Genomic DNA, 23,846 nt, shown 5'->3' with positions numbered 1-23,846 from the left:
GTATATAATACATTAACTGACCTTGACTATTATTTTGTAAACCAACTAGTTATTTTTGAAATAAGAGATTTTATACTTTAATGATAACTTATATACACTTGGTGTCTAAATCAAAAACTTGCTTCTATAATAATAGTAACAAGTTATAAATTCTAGTTGCAATTAATAGGGCAAGTTTATAGAATTTATGTTAAAATAATCGAATGCTTTGTGTTTCATATATTTGAAGCATTACTAAATTTTGTAACAGCAATATGTTTCTTTTTTATACTGTGAAAAGTTTTTTTTTTTTTTCTCATGCTGATTATTTTTAATGAAGATTCAAGGTGGGGAGGATTAAATACTAAGGTCTAAGAGGCACATACTAGGTCTGGTTCTAATAACACAGCATGTCTCTATATCTTTAGCATTTTGATTCTCTTTTTTGCCATCTAGTTGCAGATTTTTTTTAGCAGTGGAATAGATCAGCTTGCCTGTTATGGCTGATCCATTCTTTTTCTCTTTCTGTGCTAATGTAGATTTTAGATCTATGAAAGTACTTTAATTTGTTGTTGATTTTGCCAGAATGTCTGGATATTCATTTCCAGGTAGCTAGCATATGTATTTGTACAATCTTACTGAACTGAATGTTTGTATTTATTCTGATGCAGTTAGCTTTATTGTGATTACTTTTTTATGTCGTAACTTAACGAACAGATTGAAATAATGTTCTTAGTTCCGCAAGTCTTTTAAAGCAAATTTTACATACTGATTAGCATCAAGGCAAAAGGAAGAATCAATACACTGCCTTAAGTTACTGAAAAGATGATTTTGGGTGCAAATGCTCCTTTTTCACATATCTATCTCAAACCCATATGAAACTGTTTATATGATATGACCGGCTTACAACATGTGATTACCATGAAACGCAATCAAAGGTGTTTGTTGATCATGATGTGTTTTTATGATAAGAATTGCAGCAGTCCCAGAAATTATTTTAATATTGCATTTCCAAACCTTTTCACTTTGTAAATATGTATAAAAAAAAATAAATACTAAAATTAAGGCATGATATGAATTAACAAGCAGAAAGAGGCAAGTTAGGACTGATTTGTGAGTAGCTCTTGAAAGGAAACTGCTCACACAATTGATTGGAGATGAAAACATATTTTTCATTTCAAACATGCTTAAGCTGCAGCCAGACCAGCCCTGGCTTGGAGCCTAAGAAATTGATTATTTTTATTTTACTCTTATTCAAAGTTTGGCTTCTTCATTTCTTTTTTCTCAATTGCTTACATGTAAAATATAATAAACTTTGCAAACTATTTATGACACATCTTCTAACCCCCCTACACATCCTATAGCATATGTTGAATAATCACTTCAATAATAGTTTTGAAATGCAACAAACTTCAAAATAAAAAAGTTCATTTATCCATAAGTAGTCTATAGTTTTTAACATTGCAATATCTTGATAGATATTGTACCGGAAACACCTTATAATTTAAAAGCAAAATTTGTGAGCTTAATGAATTTATTTTTAGATTCCTCTGATGTATTGGAGAAGCTGCTTGGGAAAAAGCATCCAAGTCCAATCACCTCACCTTCCAGCCTATCTGAGAAACTATTGGAATTGAAATACAATATTCAGAGAAACAATATTCTGGAAGATAATCTTGAATTATTACTTAAGTTATGATGGTAACACATATGTAAATTATTTCAAATGTATAGTTAATGTGTCTTTCAATGAAAAATTTGCTATTTTTGCTTGTCATCATTATTTAAAACCTAATCATTATTTTTGTGAAAATGAGGTGTAAATATTATTTTCTAGTTTGCTATATGGTATCTCAAAAATGCTGAAAATAAAAATTTATAGTACAATGTGCTTCTTTTATGTTAATAAATATTAAAATTGATTACCATATACTAATTAACACAATTGCAAAATATTTCTTTTGCAAATTTTCGAAAAAATTTTATTTGCCAGTTTTGTTTGGAATAAAAATGTTCCAAATTTATGTAACAGGTGTTTTTTTGGTGTATCGAAATAGAACCATTGACAAGTAATATATATATATATATTTATTCGACTTACAACCAGCACCATCATGGATTTGGCTTTGCCATGACACTGAATATGAAAAATTTTCATTGGCATGCAACATTCAAAAGAAGGAAAATGCAAGGAGCTGACAGCTAATAGAAACAAGATTTCGCAACAGTCTCTTCAGGTTTTCCTACTAGAGCCCCAGTTTGTAGTAGAACAACCTACTCGAGGTGCTGCGATCCAAAGGAGTCAATTCATACTAGTTTGGTGTAGCCCACTTTTATGTATTAATAATTCAGATTATTTAGAAAATATGGTGCATCATGCAATTACAGCTCAAATTTATTCAGAAAAAGAAATGCTATAATTTTGGTTCTTAAACTTTATGAAATATTGTTTGCTATTAGAATAAAACTAATTTGTTTTGCTTAAATTTTTTTTTTGTGAGTTTAATGAATTTAAAAGAATAAAAATTAGTTTATACATCCATTGTAAATGGTAAAAGAACTTTGGGAAAAAAAAAAAAAATACTGAAATTCTCTTTGAATTTGCACAAACCATTCTTTCAGTAATTGAAGAAAGTAAGTGTTAAGATAATAACTGTCTGTATTTTTGTGAAAATGAAATTGTAATGAAATATGTTAACAGTTTCAAACAATGCAACATTTACATGAATTGGCTCCTTTGGGAACATAAAGAACATCAACTTGTTTGCACAGTAGTCCATTACTAAATATTTAAAGTTTGTTGAACACTAAAAGAACACAGTTTGTGCATTGATTCCTCTGCACAATATTTATGAAACTTGCACTACACTTTTGCCCATGTTTACCATTAAACATTCATATTTTTTAGACAATTTGGATTATTTTTCTATAAACCATTGCAAATTTAACAAATGCTGCCACTCATTGAAAACCTTAATTTTTTTATATAAATAATATTGCCTGGATGATATATAGTTTTCTTCCTCTCCCTGTCTTGAAGCATTGTCCTTTCGCAACCAATTTTTAGGCAGAATTTCTATATTTTAATTTTTAAGGTTCTATAAATTTGTTGAAAGTTCTTTTACAACAGCAAAATGAATAAACAAGAAATCCCATTTCATTTTGTTACTTTTATATCAATTTTATCAAATAATCGAAGCTCCTTTGTTGCCACGATAGGGATCTTAAATATGTATAATGATAAATTTTTTTATAAAATCGTTTCATTGGTTGAAGTGCGTGGGCCATTGACAAGAGAATATCTAGAAGACCCTTCGCGTGCACTTGGGATATGACCTTGAAGGAACAGGTCTTTGAAGGTTTCTCTAAACTGACGACTCATGCCACAGTAAATAGCAAAGTTAACTGGATAGCTTAAAATTATCAGAAAATTAATGAAAAGGATAGTTGTGTTCAAGTCGTCATAATCAGCAATGTTCAACTCCAATGCATTCTGCATGACATGCAAGAGGGTGGTGACAGCCATGGGTATTTCCACAACCAAAAACACCGTCACCACTACAATGAGCATCAGAGTTGTACAATTACTATCTCTCAGCTTCTTGCATTCACTTTTCCGGTTTTCTTTGAAAAGTTTATCCCTCTTCAGCTGGGCCTTTCGCAGTGCTGAGAAAAGCAGGACATTGAAAATGACTAGAGCTAGGCAAGGTCCAACATGTACAAATAGTATCCTGAACACATAATAACCAGTGTAGTAGATATTTTCAGTGATGACGTCCCTCACCCAATCAGCAGTCATAGAGATGCAACCCTCATGCAATCCACCTTCCCATCGAAATCGAATGGACTGGAAGATTCTGTCAAAGAACCTAGTTGATTGGTGGATAAGTGCAAAGAAGTATATCCAGCCCATGGCATTCCACACTTTTGGAACTGTGCAGCAAGTGCGAGCCGTTGTTGGATGGCAAACATATATGTATCTCTGCACAGCAAGAAGCAAAGTAAGCCAGATGGAGGCTGTGTGGAAAAAGGCAGGAATTGTCTCTATCATGCAGTGATAAGCGTAACAAGCAGCAGTCGGAAACAAGATTTTGGAATGGTTGTTTAAAGTGTACATGTAGAAGTACCAAGGTGCAGGAAACAAAAGGGTCAGAAGGTCTGATATGGCCATTGCGAGAAGAACCAAATTAGTAGGGGTTCGCATGTGCTTTTGTGCAAGAACAACTACAATCAATGTATTGGCAATTATCGTGATGAATAATAAAAATGGCATCATGTACCCGAACAGAGGCATGGCATATTTGATTGGGACATCTCGCGTTACATTGATGAGGATAGGGATTTCTTCTGCATTCGGAATCCATTCGTCAACATAATCGCTGTAGTTGCCGGTCGTATAGTTCTGACCACTGTAGTCGTCATCCGGATAAGTGGTTGTCAAATCCATCGAGTCCATCAGTGTTGTTAACCCATCCATGATGTTTGAAACCTTTTGCTCCAATCGAGTCTTTCAGTTGAGAAGATTATCTGTTGCTTAAGCCTCAGATCTGAGACATCTCATTTTCAGCATCCCAAAATAAGTCTGTAAGTGAAGAAGAAACTGATCAAAGTTTCAGTAAAAAAATAAAAAAAAATACAAAACAATCTTGAAAGGTTCATAATAAATTAAATTAATTCACAGTTTTCAAAACACTCATCAAAATGCACTTTTTTTCTTTTAATAAATTTCTTTTGAATTAGAATGCTTATTTACTACAAATCCTTTTCAAATAAAGATTCGAAAAATATTCCACTGTTAATATGCAGAAGTGAACAATAAATTATTTTTCAGCTAACACATTAGTGGAATTTGCATTGTTAATTATTTCATATACATTCGCATGATTAATTCATATGATTGTCAGAACCAGAGCTATAAGTAAAATCTTTGCATTTTCTGAAAAGTCGGATCTACAGGGTGTTCATTAATTATTGTCAGGGTTTCCGTACCTCATAACTTTCGAATAAAAAACATTTACGAATACGTAATCGGTTTTTGCGTAATTACAACTCAAAGAATTATGTATTGGTAAAGTACAACTCAAAGAATCGCCTTCAGCTGAATACCTACAAAGTGCAAATTGTGCAAGCTTTACACTTTAATATCATTAATAAAATTCTTTGAGTTGTAATTTACGAATACGTAATCGGTTTTTGCGTAATATTTTTTATTCGAAAATTATGAGGTACGGAAACCCCGACAATAATTAATGAACACCCTATATAATAAGCAGTTTATTTTCTTATTTGTTTTAACAGAGAGAAGATGCTGCATCATGCCAGATAACAAAATAGTATTCTAACCAAGTGGTTTTGTTTGTCGATATGTAAAATAGTCTTATAGGCAGAAGGAAATATGTTATTCATTACAGCTCTCGTTACATTGCATACTGATAAAAATTGCATTGATTAAAAATGGGAAATTTTAAGTTTAGTTGAAATGTAACATAATTTGCAAATGTAGCTTTTTTGAACTGGGACGCGATAACACCTTACTCAGTGGACACTCTTTATCATAGCAGTTGCAAAAATATCAAATCCCTTTATTGAAAAAATAATAATATATGGGTCATGAGAATAAATTTCAATAGTTCTTACGGGGATTGAACTAAACCCTGTTGGAGAAAGAGTTTTGTCCTCCTCCTCAATTTCCAAACCTATTTTGTTGTTTTTTTGAAAAACCAATCTTAGAAACTGCTTATATGAATTAAGGGGGTGGGGAAGTAACTGACTTCGAACATAACTTGCTATGGTTTCAGTATTTTGCATACAAAAAAGGGGGAGGGGAGATTTTTTTTTAAGTATTATTCTAATACTGTAATGTAAAAGTTGTTAAGTTGCTCAAATGCATAACAAATTGGATTATTCTGATCTAATTTGTTTTGGTTCAGATTGGAAGTGGAATACTGGACATGAAGATGCTTGACTTTAATTTGAATAAGTTCGAGACCGTGGCAGTTGTAAATCAAATAAAAGCACATAATTAAATTACCTTGAAAAAGAAAAAGACGTTCTGGATTCTTCGGAAATTGCTTATTCGATAATCTAGCTTTCGTCATACAAATATACAATAGCCTACTAATATACAAAAATAATCTACAGTATTTTTTTTATATATATAATGATCAACATTCACAATATTGTACTGCATCGCGACAAAGTTTTCCTTAGTGTATCCAGATAGTGGAAGAAATTCTTTGCTTGCTTGGCCCTTTTCTTTTGGCCATGTTCCATAGACAAAGCGTCTTGTTAAGAAAATATGTATATATAAAACTCTAACGTACATGGGATAGAAATCATTCTTATTACTTATCATCGAATGGCAGCATTCAAATATAAGCAAACAATCAAGGAGGAAAAGTATTTGAAAAAAAACAAACAAAAAAAACCGCATCCATTCCATATTAATCACTTAACAGTCTAAAAAGCGAAATATATGGATGAACAAATTGGCCGCCAAAGGCGGCTAGTAATAAATAATCGCCGCAATAAAAATAAATATCAACTTGATAAGAATTTTCAGTATTATGTAAATAAAAATTATATAGCTTTATATATTTATTGGCTAGTAATATTTTTTAAGAGGATACGAGATTAAATTTTTTTAAAAATTGCATACATGCGTTTCTATTTATTAAACAAGCGCATTATATTTATGTAATATAACAGCCTTTTTCAGCATGGAAATGTAAAATAATATTATTTTGACGTTAATGTATGTGGAATTATTGGAGAGCTAGTAAAACGATACACGAAATGATAAAGAGGCGATAAATATCCAAATTGATGAATCTGTATTGATTGTTTTAAAACGACGTCATAAAAAGTTCATTCCTCGTAAAAAGATTAAACTATAGTATTGAAGATATCCATAAACAAAATAAGAATGATCGATAAAATGAATAATGGAAAAGGGATGGCAAAATATGGATATTAAAAGAAACAACATTCTTTTCAATAAGGGTTTTTTTTTTTTTTTTTTTTTTTTTTTTTTTTTTAAATCTCCCGAGAGAATGGAGGGAGCGGAAGGAATTTTATGTAAAAATGGTGCTTCAAAACACTCCACTTGACTCTAGGCGTCAAAACTTTAAACCTTTCAAGTAGATAATGAGTTTAAAGACAATGGCTTTCAGATTTTTCTTTCTAAAAATTAACATGATCGATGAATTTGAAATGCTTTTTTTATATTTACTTAAAGAGTTGCTTAAAAAAAACAAAAAACCCCTTAAGTGCTTTTTGCAAAGCATCACTTTACAAAGTTTGCAGAAGCACCAAGAATAAAATTATGATAAAATAATAGTGTAAAATTGTTTAAGAGTTGCTTATCTTTTCTATTTGAGTAAAAAAAAAAAGTTACTTTGTCAGGACTGAGGGCAAGTGAAATAAATTGTGACCCCGCAAGAATGTTTTTGTTATACAAGCTTGAGAAAAAAACAATTAATTAAGACACAGAAATTAAAGATTAGTTTTTGGTTGAATATTCAAGCAGAATAATGAATTTCTAAAATACTTCATCGGTACACCAAAGATACTTATAGAATTATTTAATTACTTGTAAAGTTAAATTCTTTTTTACAATACAAGTACAAATAGCATATGACATTAGACGAGTTTCCATTGTTGCGAATATATTTTGAGAACAAAACCAACGTCATCCCGCATGTTATCGAATATTATACTATGCTTTGGCACATCGTGGTTTTTCCAATCTAAAGCTGCGTTCACAAGATGCCCATTACTGCGCGCAATAGAAGGTCATGTCTATCGCAGGAGCATCACGTGACCCCAACGGAACAATGGCAAATAATAGTCTCATTGGGGCAACTATTAGTCACTGTCCCGTTTCAGTCTAGCTGTTTAATGTAACAACTTACCCCTAGTAAGTTTTAATCTTAAAGTAATGTTTTCCTTTTAAAGTTTATATGAGAAACTATAAAAGTAAAATAAATAATAGTACATTCGTACAAGAAATATTTCCGGAGGCAGAGGAAGAAGGGAGGATTGGTTGTTTATTATGAAAGGCGGCTGTGCAATTAATTTTACGACATTCCAGAGATTCTGCTGTCAAATGAATATTACTGGTAATGATAAGTTATAATTCTGATCAATATCATGTTCTAATTTAATTATTTTAAGGGTGATTAAATTTAATTAAGTTAACAATATAAATAAATGTTATTAATTTTTAAATATATTTCATACGGATGCTGCAAATAAATTATATTACTAAATAGTTTTTAATCAGATCTAGAATTAATTGCATCTAACGTTATGTGTTTGTGTGCGTGCGTGCGTATTATATATATCGATTGGGCAAAAAGTCCGTAAAAACTTTAAAAATTCATAAAACCCGTAAAATTCAGAAAATTGAAAACGGTTTGTAAATTTAGCATCGATAAATCAGGAGATTTTTTTTTTGGTAAGGAGAGAACACACACACACACAAAAAAAAGCCGATAGGTGGCGCTGGTATGAACGACTTAATTGGAAATATGCAAAGGCGATTATAAATACTTACGCTCTTGATCCAGAATCAATACTCCGTTGCATGCTATGTAGAAAAGATAAAGATTTGTTGGCGAAGCTGTTTTACTTGAACCTGGAATCAGCGACTCTCTTGCACTGCGTAAATTCCGACTTCAGAAAAATGTGAAGAATGGAAAAGGACCTTTAACATTGGCAGGCCTCATAAAGCTTGTTCAGCGATTTTAGGAAATTGGATTCCTGGAAGATCGTGTAAGCTCCGGACGAGCAAGTGTAATGCAGACACGTTCGGAGTGCGTTGCTGCAGAAATGGAAATATTAGCTTCCAAAACCGCGGCAGGGACTAGCAGTGCACGAGAAGCTGGCAGGCGATTGGGATTACCACCCTCCTCGATATGCAGCATTCTTCATGGAGTTCTTAATCAGTATCCATACAAATTACAGTCTTGCCATGAACGTTTGGCATTGGATACTGTAGAGAGAGAAGCATTTGCGAGGTGGGCTCTCTCCAAAATCGAACCAGATCACTCCCGGGTCTAACATTTTGTGCACAGATGAAGCTCATTTTTCGCTCCATGGCGACGTTAGTACACATAACTCTCGATCTGGGTGATGTGAAATACACGAGTGTATGCTAAGAAGCCACTGCATTTCCCCACAGTGTAGTGTGGTTGTACAAGTTCCTTCATCATAGGACCTTTCTTCTTAGAAACATAATGTCCGGTAAATGGGTGGAAAATGGTGACAGTAAATGCTCAGCGTTATTTAACGCTTCTGCGCGAAAAGGTTGTTCCATGTTTGTGTGAAAAAAGATGCACTTTCTGCTGTTACGTTTATACAAGATGGAGCAACAAGTCACACTGCTGTTCCAGTCAAAGACTTCCTGATACAGACTTTCGGGGAAGAGAGAATCCTTAGTAGACGTTGCAAGTTTCCATGGCCTTCTCGGTCACCAGATATGACACCAGAAGACTTTTGTGCATGGGGAATTTTAAAATCCCGGTAGTATCGATCCCGTCCATCCAATCTATTGGAATTGAAAGATTCAATCCGCCGAGAGATATCATGTATACAGCCAGACATGCTGCAACTCTGCTGTTGCTGGATTTGTGACACGCATGCAATGGGTAATCACTTGTGGTAGTGGATATGTTGAATACATATTGCAATAATAAATGATCTGATAACATTATTTTTGTTATTTACGTGTCTATCCTTTCACTTATGTGCGAAACGCCACCTATCGGCAGTTTTTTGAATTAATTTTTTTTCTTACCTAAAAAAAATTCTGTGACTTACGATACTAAATCTGCAAACCATTTTTTATTTTGTTTAACTTTATCAGTTTTATGAATTTTTAAAGGACTTTTTGCCCACCCGGTATGTGTAATGAACCTCGTAGGGATTTTTGAAGAATAACAGGAGATAGAACTTCAACAGTTCATAGAAAGTTCTTTCAAAAATATATATTTCTATTAAAGAGGTTTATTCATTAAAATAGTAAAATGATTATTATATCTGGCCTTTTATATAAATTCAACTTTTCTAATAATCTTTTGTGCACCGTTTCCAAGAAATCGATCACATTTCCTACATCCTGTTATAACAGACAAAATATTCGATTTACAAAGTTTTATTCTTGAAGAAACTTAAAACCACTCAACACAGTATTTCATATTCCTTGTTTTTTCTCAAGTTCTTGCCAATAAAAATAATCTAATCACTATTATTCAAGTTCTCTGACGTCAATTAACTGCAACGTTTTAGCTTTCAGTGAATAACAGTCTTTATTGTTGTACATCCCTAGCTGCGCATTTTTAAATCAATTTGGCTTGTAACTAACGTAGGGAATGAATAATTAAACTTAGTAAAGTTTTGCTTTCACTTTTTTTAACATCGTTTGAATTAAAGTAAACAAAAGGAAAAACATTGTAAAAACGAAAAAAAGCGTTTTTTTTTTTCTTTCTTTTTTTAATCTTCCACTAAAATGCTGTTTGAGACATTTTCAGGCCATCGATTTATTTTACAGGTTGTGTAATAAATTAAGAAGAAATGTGGAAAATAAATTGCATTTTTATATAGTATTTTATTTTAACATGACAAACATCTACAATTCAACAACCCGAGTCCGTAACGTTAATAATAAAAAGTTCCGAATTAATATGTTTTTAAAAATAGCAGGTTTATAGTTAATATTCATTGTATTTGTTATAAATAAGTTAAAAGGAATAAATAAAAATATAAATTTCATAAATTTTAGCATCAATAATTAAATGTCTATATACAGTACACTCCCGCGTATCTGGCCTAATGTGGCGAAAGAGCAAGCCGGATAGAACTCATTTCTTTACCCACTACTACCAGAAGATGGAGTTTTTATATCCAAATTCTGTTATAAAGCGTATTTTTTCATTTCTTATTGAGAACTAAGCCCTCTATTTATCTCAAGCTACGCAGAATGTGAACGCGGCCGCGGCCCGGTTAATTATTGGAGCAATTGACGGAAACGTGTCGGTTTAAAACAGAAGGCTCTGGACTGGTAGTTTATATATGTTTATATACTGCACTGCACATTTCAAGAATTTATTAGAGAAAAAGTAAATAAAAGGATATAAGCTGTTCACATTTTAACATAAGTTTTGTAATCTTTTGTAATATAATTTTGTAATTACTGGTACATTTAAAAAACAAGAAACATTAACCCAAGAACAATTTACGAATACTGTATGTACAATTTACCTGAAGAACAATTTACGAATACTTTACGTACTGTGAAGTTATAAGCAGGAACAGTGGCAACGACTGAGGTTCATTGCACACTAATGAAACAATGAACAACGAGCAAAACGCTGCTGTTTTTATGTCACAACCTGCATTTTGCACACGACACATAGAAGGATCGTAGCAGACGCCCGCTTCCAATGTCTTGGCAATGTTGCCAATGCAATGCCTTGCCTTCCTCATTAAATTATGATAAAAGAAAACATACTAGTCCGAATAGTCGTGAACTGTTCTTGGGAGTGTACTGTATATAAAATGCTAACGTAAATGGCGCAAGAATCGCTCTTATTACTTATAATGAAATAAGAACAGTTGCATGTAAACAAAGCGTTATACGAACATTTCAGATTGCTTCATTTTACAGTTGCACTTAATATTAATAGATCCATTATTAGTTAACCGAAGAGTTGAATTATCAGCATTTTTCGAACGTGGGCTTGCTGTTTCAGTTACAGGAAGGAATATGTAAAATAAATCAATAAAGATGTTTGAAGCAAGCGCCGAACAGAGCTTACTTGAGTGCAAAAACAGAGCTTAACCGTCGTCAGTTGGACAATTGCTATGACTTGCAAATGAAAATGGATGTTCAAAACTTCCAAAACTATTATTTTACAAAAACATTTTTTACATTATCTTAACATTTAAAAAATTACATTTGAATGACATCAACTTCATAGCAGAACAATTTTTTTAATTTTCAATATTTAAAAAAAATTATTTTGGTTTCAAACTGGAGCAATGTTATAATGAAATGTAAACTCATCCATCAAAAACATCTCATACTTTTGCCAATGTTTAAATTAAGATGAAAAAAAAATCGTCTTCTTTGAACATAATAAGGAAGTAAGATTTTCATGCTCCGCTTTTATTTTATATACTATATATATATATATATATATTAATTTGCATCCCATTCATTCGTAGCAGATCGATTCAATTAAATTCGTATCAAATAACTCGTTGAATTTGAAAAAATGTTTTCCATATTTTCACTGTCTAAAAAGTCAATAATCTGGGCAAACCAAGTCACTGAAGAAAGAACAAACAATAATCGCCAAAAGTGGCTAGTTAATAATAACTATTTCTGTTGGCAAAACATACTTTTGACAATTAAATTTCACTGTTAATTTAAAACTGTTGACCGCAAACCTTAACTCTTAACAGTTCTATGAAAAAGATATGTGTTTCCCAGCTAGCTAAGGTTTCATTGGTGCGTACTGTACTCAAATATTCCGAATTACTCTTCCTGGTATTAGACCGTTTTAAATAAATGAACAAAAACTAAAAGCTCAGTGATTAATGACGAGTATATTTCGTCTGAGCACAGTGGACAAACGAGTTTTTATTGTCTAAAGTAAAAAAACTGTCTTTCCACTAAAAAAAAAGGATTTGACGCCGCTCTGAAAGAGATAGGACTTCTTCACCAATCAGTAAAAACATCCTACGGTGAGGCTTTCAGCAGAGTGCAATAAAAGGAAGATTTGCCAATAACGCATCATTGCTTGGGTCGAGATTGGCCTTCCGAGCCTTTAAGTTATGCCAAATATATATGGCCCCATAAATCATATTTATATCACTTTTGCCGAGCACTTCTTGATTGCCATCTCATTTAGGATTTCGGGGAAGGCATCGAAAGAGAGGTTAGACTAGGCTATAACCGATGGATATCGTCAAAGCTCTTCTTGAATATCAACGCTTACTAGAAATAGGAAGAATCAGATGCCATTCATTAGGCGTAATCAGAAGAATCTTGTGAACTTAGAAACAAGTTGAACTGTGAGATATTAATTATAATAAAATAAAGTCTTTGAAAGTACACTTTTATTATTATGCTGAAATCAACGAGCTCTCTGAAACTTTCTCGTATCCCTTCTAACAAAAGGTAATCCTCTTCTATGAGTCAAACTGTGACCTTGGGCAAGGTCGTAAATGCCAGGAGAGCTCAGATTTTTATTTTCACACATCTGAGAGCTGCGTGCTTCGTAGTATAATAAACAAAACCAGTATTTGTGCATTGATGTATGCCGTTAGAGAGCGAAGATCGAATTTTGGTGCATTTTGATACGATTTTATTAAATCTAGCTACCAATCTTTAGTGAATAAACGTTGACACGCGGTTAATATCCAAGTATCATAAAACTGAATATGCATTTTGGATGCCTTTGTTCCGACCGATTGAAACCAAAATTTAACAAAAATAACATAAAATTTAATATATTGTAGTTTGGATTAAGATACGATGATATAAGTAAAAAGATTACATACTAAATTTCATTCATTTGGGTCACTGCATTTTCAGTTATCGCGTTTACGTACACGAGAAAATATTGTTTCGATAGACAATCATTTACTAGACGGATTAAGTTCAAATTTGATCCACATTTACATTGTCGATTCTAAACTTGTATGCCAAATTTTATCTTTCAAAAGCTTTACATTTTATCATAAAGGTCTTGAGAGATAAAATATCGCTCAATTGTATATATCTCAATTATCCGAATACAAATATCTGTCTTGCATTCGGACAGTTGGACAGAAAGGCTACCTCTACATGCATTTCTTTCAACATTTGATTTATGTAAAGTCTATATACCCATTATATAAAGTCTATATTTCATCCCATCAAGCTGAAGGCATTTTTGAATGATCGTGCTCACAGACAGCTAGATATAATTTCAAAAAAGTATTTTTCATATTCAGGAAAGTCTGAAAAGTGGAGATTTGTCAAAATCTCGATCTAGAATGTCTACACTAGAGATGTTAAATTCTGACAACCGAATTTTACTCGTCTTGCTCTCTTCGTTTTGTGGTTATAGTGGTGACTTACATACAAACAGCTGGGCATACAGACCTTTCTGATTAGATTTTACACAAAATTTGATAGAAATCTTTAAATTTGGAATTATATACCAAATTTCATCAGTGTAGAGTAAAGTGTTTTTGAATTACCTTTGTTCTAGACAGGCAGACGAATGGATAGAGAGATACTTTCCAAAAAAAAAAAATGCGTTTTTTGAGAGCTCGGTGAGGTCTAAAACGTGGAGATTCGTCAAAACCTCGAATTCGAATTTGATGATGGTGTGGTGATAGCTTATAAGCCAGTTAACAGCTACGCTACACGGGCAATTGCTTTTGTATTGTGGTCATGTTACTCGGTTCTATCCTCGCCCATACCAATCCTCCACAATGGTTACAATACTTTCTCTCTACTTCGTATACGAGAAAGTAAAGATTTTCTGCAGTAGCGTGTTGCTAACCACAGCTAAATGGGGGTGGGTAGGTATATTCATTTTCCATTATTCCATTTGTTGACTTGCGCATTTTTACTCCACCCAGTCAAATTATTAATTTGTTTATGAGCCAGCTACAGTAGCTATAATCAAAAGTGAAAGTGAAGTGAAAAGTGAAATCATCTGTAAATTAGAGTAAAAATTTAAACGACGGTCCGTTATGGTATACATGTTTTTGCATTATTGCTATATGACTACTTTGGATAGTTTTCTTTTAAAATGCTCGTAGTTACACAGGGTAAGAATCAAAATGCAAATCAAATGCTGAAAAAAAAAAACAAAGAAGGAGACAAAAGTAAAATTGCAAAGAGTAAATGAAATACAGGTGATTGATTCTATGAGCCTTTTCTTTAGGGGATTAAATTCTATACATTTTATTCTCGGGAACTCGGAATGATTCTTGAATACTTATACTTTCTAGAATAAGAAATTAAATGCATAAGAGTATCGCAGAGAATTACTACTTCAAAGCAAAATAAGAACTCGTTAAAATAATTTTAATGCAAAAATAGCTTTGTATTTGAATTGTACTTTCATTAAGACTGCAAAGCTTTGATTACAAAAAAAACAAAAAAAAAAACAAAAAAAAAAAAAAAAAAAAACTGAAATTATAATGTAATTAAAGAGAAAAAAAAAATCTCGCATTCAAATTACTTTCTATTCTCCGATTTCGAACGCAATAAAATCGGAGACTTTTTTTAAAGGCAATTTAAAGAATCGAAAAGTAATTCTAGTTCTGTATATCTAGAATGACATTAGGTGGAATTTATTCGTACGGAAATTCAAACTTCATGCAGCGTTAAATTAATTCCCTATCAAAGATTAATGCTTTATTATAAACTAGGAAAAAAAAAACCATCATCAACTGTTGATAATTTTTTCCCCTACCCATCTCAATATTTTGTCGCTTTAAAGATGTGAGCTAATTTAAGATTTATTTTAAATTTTTGATATTTGTATATTAATTTACTTGTTGAGTTCATGTTGCCAACTTCATTACATAAATTATTAGATAAATAAAAATATATTTTGTTTGTAACATGTAACTCTTTTAGAAAATCCGATTTTGAAATGTTTCGAATTCATTAACACGGGGAAAAAAATTGAGATATAGACATGCTGTGTGAATTTCGACCAGCAACTTTCCACCAAAATAAGTTCACTAGATGTCATTTCAATCGTATGCACCAAGAGGAATGCATGCAATAAAAGGGATTGTCCAATCTTGTTTTTCATTCCTGAGATTTCACTGAGAAAGGACATTCTGATTTACTTTCTTGATTAATACAAGCAATGACTCCCTAGCAGGCACAAGTTATTCGACGATATCTCCACGATGCTATTCGATATTCTGAATGCCGGACAATATTGCCAAGATATCGAACAATGTTGTTGGGCAATTTTTGCTAATAGGGTTCGGAAACATTGACTATATGCTACTAGTCATATCGCGAACGATTTGGATGGCCGTCTCTCTTGATGTGTCTGTCTTTAATAGAGAAAAGAAAAAATATTTCTGAACTAAGAATATTAAATCTTGTCTTTTTGGAGGATAAAAGTTTTCCCATTAGAGATCAATATTTATAAATATCAGATTCCATCTCCAATCTTAGCTTTATAGACGGCAGACAAATAAATGCAATCCATCTGTCACATGACATTTAAGAACCGATCGACCTAAGCCATTAATAATATTTTTAGAATGCAAAGAATTGACCCTCAGTGTCCAATCATCATCTTGGCGCACTGCAGCTGTCACTAATTCATTATAATTAAGAAGTGGAAGACATTATTAATTAAAAAAATACCAAAGCATACAGAGACTTGTCTTTGTCTGACTATTTTTTGACTAGATTGCGCTATTTTGCTGCTTTTGAAGATTCTTACTTTGAAAATATAACCTATTTAATTTCTAAAATATAATAAGTTTTCTTCCTTTCTATTTTCTTTTACAATAATAAATATTTGTATTACTTTCTGCAATGACTCAAAATTTATTTTAATTCAAAGTCATACCATAAATAAAACTCGTACTGTTCATATAAAATCAAATGAATAAATTTTTGCTACAATGAACGGATAGTATATTAATCACTTTAATTTTTTTTTATTTAAAGCAAATATTTTTAATCATTTTTTAGACTAAATTGTTAGTGTATTTTTTTATTATATAGCCAAATACAGATTTTTTTTACTAATAATTAGATATCTCAATTTTTTTTTCTCTTCGTGAATTAGCGCTCATGTAATTAAAAGGTGTCTTCAGATGATGACAAATCTTTTAGAATTATTCGAAAATATCAAGCTGGAAGATAAGAAATATAATTAAGAACAAATTTAAAAAAAACTAATTCTCTTTGGAGTTATGTTAAATGAAGAAGAATCGAAGAGATAACAAGAATCGTAAATATCTTGGTGAATTTAATGAATATGGGAATTGGAGACCTCGAAATTCTTGAAACTAAATATATATTTGAAAAAGGTATGATATTTTTTTATAATCATTTTAAAGAAAATGTGTACATTAAAATAATCTCTTGGAACGGCTGAAACGATATTAAAAGGACTAAATTAATTATTTCCACCAAAAGTGGATTTCTGAGAAATTGTTGACTTTTTTTAGACTTAAAAAGAAAGTAAATATGAAGGGAATGTTTGCTAAAATATTATTAGCTTACTAAGGTAAAGGAAAAATACTTAAATTTATGACTTGTTAACAAAATTCATGAAATATTTTCTGAAATGGGGCTAACTGCAAACTACTCTACTTCCTACATTAGTACCCTTGCGCATCAGGTAGATAATATACTAGCTGATCTTGGTGACCAACTTGATCTCCCAGATTATTGACTTTTTAAGCTGTTAAATATTAATATAGGTTGCACTGATTTTCTTTAAATTCATTGTGCTATTTGATGCGACTAAAAACCAAATTTAATTGAATCAATGTGCTACCTAATTATTATGAGTGCGAATTAAAAACATACGTATCTTACGAAAGAAAAGTGTGGATTTGACGTTAATGTTCGAAGAAAGTTTGATCTTGATTTTGACATTGGCAAAATCATTCGATTAAATGTATGAATTTGAATTTCATCACACAGATGCTCTTGACCTCCATATTTGGAATTTTACTCAAATAGTGTAACTATGAGCGAATAAACAGAAAACTACATTTTCTACTTGATTGAAAAAAAAAACTGACAAAGCCTCAGTTTGCAAGAAGCATAAGACATAAAACTTTAACTTATAAATTTAACGCATTTACAAATTGCATATTGCAATTAAAATTTTTTATCAAAAATAAAGAATAAAATTGAAATAATGTATAAGCTGGTTTTGTGAAATACTAATTTTGGAATATATGACCATCCATTTTCTTTAATGATTGATCATTGCTTGTCCATTTGGTGGCGGTTAAACCTATTTTCGATTGGATTATACTTCTTGTTTGACTCCTATTGATTTCTTTTGCATCGTCTCTCCGACTGAAGGGATTTTTGGAGGCATGGTCTCTTCATAGCATTTCTAATGATATATTGCAGCTCTATTAATTAGCGACGCGTTGCATAAGTGCATCTGTAAAAATATATTTGTTTACATTTGATTGTTGCAATTGGATATCTAGTAAGAAGAAGGATTTCTGCATCACGTACGCTAACATATATAATCTATTAAAACTTCTTGCTTAAAATCGTAATTTTTTATAACACCAAGCTTAAGATCTTCAGATATGGAAAACATTCTCTTCTCTTCCAATTATAAATGGTAAAATGTAAATAATTCTTTTAATGATTGATCATTGCTTGTCTTTTTTGCATTATGTACTTACTTCCTTGTTGTTTTTGTTGTTTATCCTCTAAAGATCTGACAAATTCAGATCAGCTCCAGTAGGATGTTGACAGCCAAACAATCTATAATAATAAGGGGATCGGATGTTAAGACTCCCTTAGAAAGTCCGATACAACCCAGAAATGGATCCGGTGAAGCGGAATGGTCACAGCATTTTTTACAAGTGAGATGGATTATTCTATCACTTTCAAAAGAAAGATACTTAAGGTGGCCACTTTTTAGTCTAGCCAGAGAAGTCTGGAAACCACGGTCACATTTGATTTCCAGCAGAGTGCCAGGGGATAGTTCCCTTGGACCATTGGTGTGCAAGTGAAATACACCATATTAAATTGTGTTTATATCTTTTATTTGATAATAGTTCTTAATAAGTAAGCGAAGAGCCAGTAGCCGTTTCATTCTCACTCCCCTCTTTGGCCAATCTACAGCGATCTCATTACCACTAATGTTTATTTGTGATGGGATCCATCGGAGACGGACGTCGTAGTTCTGAGAGATCTTTCTCAATTTGAGCAGAATAGTTACGCTTCTTTCATCGTTTATTTACTGCCTTAAATAGACCTAACGTTTCCAAAAGGCGTTTGCCACCTCATTTTTTTCAATACAATTTTATATGTTTTTGTGCACTTGATTTAAGCTTTTCATTTCATACATACGTCCTTGTGAAACTTCCAGATATAAAAAAAATCAGATACCAAAAATAAATTACAATATTAAGATTAGATATAATGGAATCAACGCATACTCAAAGTGCGCTAAATTCATCTTCGAATCCAATGCATACCTTGCAGATTGAAATAGAGCATGATGGCCTCTCGTAGTTTCGTTTTTCAATCGATTGGGATTATATAAATGAATTTTTCCCCTCAAAAAGCGGCTTTTTTTTCCTTGTTTGTTTGTTTTCGCAATGCATACGGCAAGAAGCAAATACATTAAGTAAAAATAAGTATGACAAATAATGAAAGCAAAAGGATTTAATAATAAACAAATACAAATTTGAATTCTATATTTTCCTGATACATGAATCTGAAAAGAAAGTTTTTAGTTTTTAAAGCCTAATGAATCGTTAAGGCTATTTATAGATCAAAGAAAATATTAAGAATTTCAGCTTAATTATACAAAAAAGAGCTTTCTTCTGCATTCAGAATGGAAGCGAATGAATTGTGGATACGCATTAAACTGTCATCCTGAATTTCGAAGCAGAACGATTTTCTTTTCGTCTAGCGTTAGATGAAAGCATTTGCGAGAAGTGTTTACCAAAAACTATTGAACTTTATCTAATGTAGCAAAAATCGAGAAGTAAGTGGCAAAGAAAAAAAAATTGTGCTTTACAGAAGAAACAATTTTGTGAAAATTCATTGCTAAGTAAAAGTTTAAAACATAGAATTGGTGCAAAATGACAAAAAATTAAAAAAAAAAAGTTATTCACCTAATTTAAATTCCTGAAATCATCGCGTATTTTAAATGAAAACATATTGATTTTTACCAGAGCACTAAGATTTTTATTGAATAATTAAGGATTCACGAAGTATATGTTATTTCGTATCTAGGCACAATATATATATATATATATATATATATATATATATATATATATATATATATATATATATATATATATATATATATATATATATTGTGGAAAAACGCCTATGAATGTTTTTTAATGCTTGAAAAATGTATTCAAAGTAGATAAGTAATTATGTTATGTATAGAGATTGTTTACACATTTTGGAATAATTTTAAATTAAAATAGATCAAGACATCAGTGTACAACATATTAATTACGTAGGAAATGAAAAATAGTTTGCAATAAATAAAATTATTTGCTACTTTACGCTAAGTATGAAAACAGGCAAGAAGACTGTGCGAATATTTGAATCTTTCAGGGAGATAAAATATTCAGCAATAATATAATGTTATAAAAAAAAACAACAACAAACAAATAAACCCCCTTCAAACCTTGTTTCAAAGAATAAAATAAGTTAAAAAGAAAAAAATAATCACATTTTTTTTGCTCAATGAAAAAGAGCAGAAAAGACTCCAAGAAAATTAAGTAGTTATTAGAATTTCGAAAGTTAATTTATACAATTTTATTGTACACATTATAATTTTATAAGAAAATTCTTACAAAAAATGTTTCAATACATAATAAAGATTAGCTATTTATTGAATAAGGTAAAAAATTTTAAAATTTCAGCTGAATTATTATGTATAACCCCCCAAAAGACTTTATACCATTATCAAAATCGTAGTGAATGAATTTTAATGATAAAATGTGAAAGAGAACTATTTAGTTTTATTCGTTTGGTGACAGAATACTTTACAAGGATTACTTTAAACAGTTCAAAGAATTTAAGATAACAGAGATCTTCTAGAGCCATTAAACTTAATCTAATCTTGAATGAATTCGAAAAAGAAAGTTCTAACTGGAAGATCACACTTCAAAAGACAAAATCAATTCTCAAGAACTCATCGCTAAGCGAAAAACATAAAAGAAGAATGAAATGATGAAAGAGAATATTTGCCCTGTAGAAAAATCGTGTTTTCATTTCAATAAAATAAAAAAGTTAGAAATATAATTTAAGAAAAAGACATTACTTTAAATAAAACTGCGCTTTGATCTGAAGAAAAATGGCAGAAGTTTCGTGCTGAATACTCTAAAATTTATGAGGACATACATTCTTAAATATTCATGGAAATTGGTACGTTAAATGTTTTTATTTTATATAATTACTACGAATGCGTTTTAGGATTATTGTTGACGTCGAAATACAGCGACTGATTGTTTTATTAAAACTCGATCTACAAATAAATAGGATGACAAGAACTTCTTATACTAATATAACTATCAAGAAGAAATTATATAGTATTAAATAATTAATCTTTCACAATTATCAGCGTAGAACAAATTAATACCCAAATGAAGAATACGTAATTTTTTTGTATAAATTTTATAAACTTTTCAATAAATATTCTGAAAATTTTGATAGTTTCAATAAATCTTTATGAGATAATCTTAAAAAGACTTAAACTATTTAACGATTGATATGTTGTTTCATTTGATGATTATATCATTGTGAGATAAGTAAATATTTTGCTTTTGTCATGTGGCTCTCACATTGGGTTTTTCTTCGGCTAATATTTTCAAAAGAATGAAAATTTATTTTTTTACGAAGACTACAGATTGCATTCTTTTTTAAGGGTGGGTGGATGGGTTAAGAACGTTTTAAACTTGCAAAGCCTTGCTGAACAAGTTGTGCTACTAAATAAGTGCATTTTCGAATTCCGCACTTTCGCATGCAAATGAGTAGATACCTATTTGCATATGCACAGTGTTAACATCTTAACCCATTCCAAACATCATTTTCGCTAACAACTCTTTACATCACTTACTGAACTGGGACTATTCCACAGAAGCTGCGCACACCTGCAGAGGGCATTAAACAGTTATAAAACCTTCACCCGAGTGAAGGACGTCGAATCCAAAAGATTTTAAGGAAAGCCAATCGGCAGTTTAGAGTTAACGATTCTTGTAAACTGCTGGTCATTAAAGTTAACACAATTTGCAGTCTAATCCGGCTCTATACCAGGGATCCTGTGGGAATGAGGCAACGGAAGCTTTGTGCGACACAAAAGCGAGCTTTTCTCGGATTTCGTTTGAAAGGAGGAAAAAAAGGAAACGGAAATCGATAAGGACAAGACATTAAGAGATCCGCGATAAGATATTTTGCACAAATCACGCATTAAGCAAAAAATGAAAGAAAATGAACATTTTTTGTTTCTTTTGAACATTATCACACCTTTTTTGTGCTTTCTTTTTATAAAATTCCCAAGTTTATATTTAAAAACGTCTTTTGTTTTCTATTCTTCTTTTACTGGAATACTTTTCTCTCAATTGTTCGTCCCAAACATCGAAGTGAATGCACCTATTACTTTAAAACATTGATAGATATTATGATTACCAGCAAAACCTTATATTTTAGTAACGCATTTACAAACTGATATTTTTAATTCTTAAAAGATTCCTTCTACGAAATAAATATTTTTTATAGGCTGACATATTATATGTAAATTACGACATGCATTATAAAAAAAAAGGGGAACGATCAAGAATTAAGGATTAAGGGATAGGAGTTGCATTCAGAAAGTTAGAAGAGAATTTTATGTCGGGTTGTAAAAATTAAAAACTAAAAATTCATCTAATTTTAGAACATTTTAGGAAAAATTCTGCTTACAAGAAGATTAAAGAATCAAACAGATTACTCCGTTGAACACTGGTTTTGTTGCTAATCATATTTCAGTGATTTTTGAGAGAGACTGTGGTGCTGAAATACAAATATTTCACTCTTTCTAAATAAAAGAATTGCTCAAGTTTTTGACATAAAATGAAAATTAAATTTTAATATAATAAGATGCTCTCAAATAAAAATGAGACAATTTAAAAAAATAAATCAATGCAAATCAATTTAATCCTAAAGACTAATTGATATATATAAATTTTTTTTTTGAAATTACGTGAAATTTGTGTCAAATGCAAGTTACAGAATTAAATTTAATTAATGTACGAAAAAAGAAAATAAATTTTAACAAACTGAAATAAATCAACAATAAACAATTGCAAGATTATGGCATGCTAAAATATATGAATATGCTGCTTTAAGTCCAATAAAACGAAAAATAAATAAGATGGTTTAATTAATTCACGATAAAATGCTTCTTATTCGTTTTTCTTTAATGTGGAATGGAAGTTACGAGTTAGAGAATATAGCTGCAATTTTCTGTCATGTGTGATCACTTTCCTTCATATTTTTGTTTCATTACTTAGATACTTTCTCTTTGTCCTCATTCAAATGAACAAAATTGTTTAGAAATTTGCCCAAGTGGCTATATAACAAGTGCTCTTATAAGCACATAATGGCCCAAAAGTTTAAAGCATATTTAGTGTCAAGTGTCTGCAGTTCTTTATATAGTGGTTACTCTCAAAAATCTTCATAACTGAAATGAAACATGTCAAAGTAATTCTCAATGTTTCAATTCTCAAATTAAAAGTCTCAATTAAAGTTCCAACGTTTCAAAATTTCAAAATCAGACCCAGAAAATTTCAGCTTCTGATATTGGAATTTTTGGTTTGACCCGATGTTATATTCTATTCCCAAGTGAGAAAGGAAGTTGAGGTTATTTTATTGCTCTCAAATTTGACTAAAAGATGAATTAATATTACTTTTTGCTTCTGTAGACTGTTATTTTAACATCAGGGTTTAGGTAGCTTTTTCCAGGCTTGATAGGCCAATTTCAAGTAACAAATCATTGAGATCTTCTTCAGAAAATCTTTGTGATTTAGACAAGCATTCTTCCTATTCACTTCCACCATTAAATTAAAAATTCTGAGCATTTTCGGCTGACGAAGGATCATCAGGCAAT

At 31.2% G+C, this 23,846-nt stretch overlaps 2 protein-coding genes across 4 annotated transcripts in view; one reads left to right on the top strand and one right to left on the bottom strand.

Moving 5' to 3' along the window:
- Nucleotides 1–1,747, top strand: part of LOC129968658 (uncharacterized) — a 58,268-nt gene extending 56,521 nt beyond the window's left edge. For both annotated transcript variants that reach the window (XM_056082772.1, XM_056082771.1), the window contains exon 28: nucleotides 1,524–1,747. In XM_056082772.1, the coding sequence (XP_055938747.1) occupies nucleotides 1,524–1,678 (155 nt within the window). In that variant the 3' untranslated portion in view covers nucleotides 1,679–1,747. The remainder of the gene's footprint in view (nucleotides 1–1,523) is intronic.
- A 328-nt stretch (nucleotides 1,748–2,075) lies between these two features.
- Nucleotides 2,076–23,846, bottom strand: part of LOC129969320 (sex peptide receptor-like) — a 228,553-nt gene continuing 206,782 nt past the window's right edge. For both annotated transcript variants that reach the window (XM_056083842.1, XM_056083841.1), the window contains exon 3: nucleotides 2,076–4,561. In XM_056083842.1, the coding sequence (XP_055939817.1) occupies nucleotides 3,230–4,456 (1,227 nt within the window). In that variant the 5' untranslated portion in view covers nucleotides 4,457–4,561 and the 3' untranslated portion in view covers nucleotides 2,076–3,229. The remainder of the gene's footprint in view (nucleotides 4,562–23,846) is intronic.

This window comes from Argiope bruennichi, chromosome 5 (assembly GCF_947563725.1).
Source record: "Argiope bruennichi chromosome 5, qqArgBrue1.1, whole genome shotgun sequence".
NCBI classification, from domain to species: Eukaryota; Metazoa; Arthropoda; class Arachnida; order Araneae; family Araneidae; genus Argiope; species Argiope bruennichi.
This window is presented reverse-complemented; position numbering and strand designations above follow the sequence as displayed.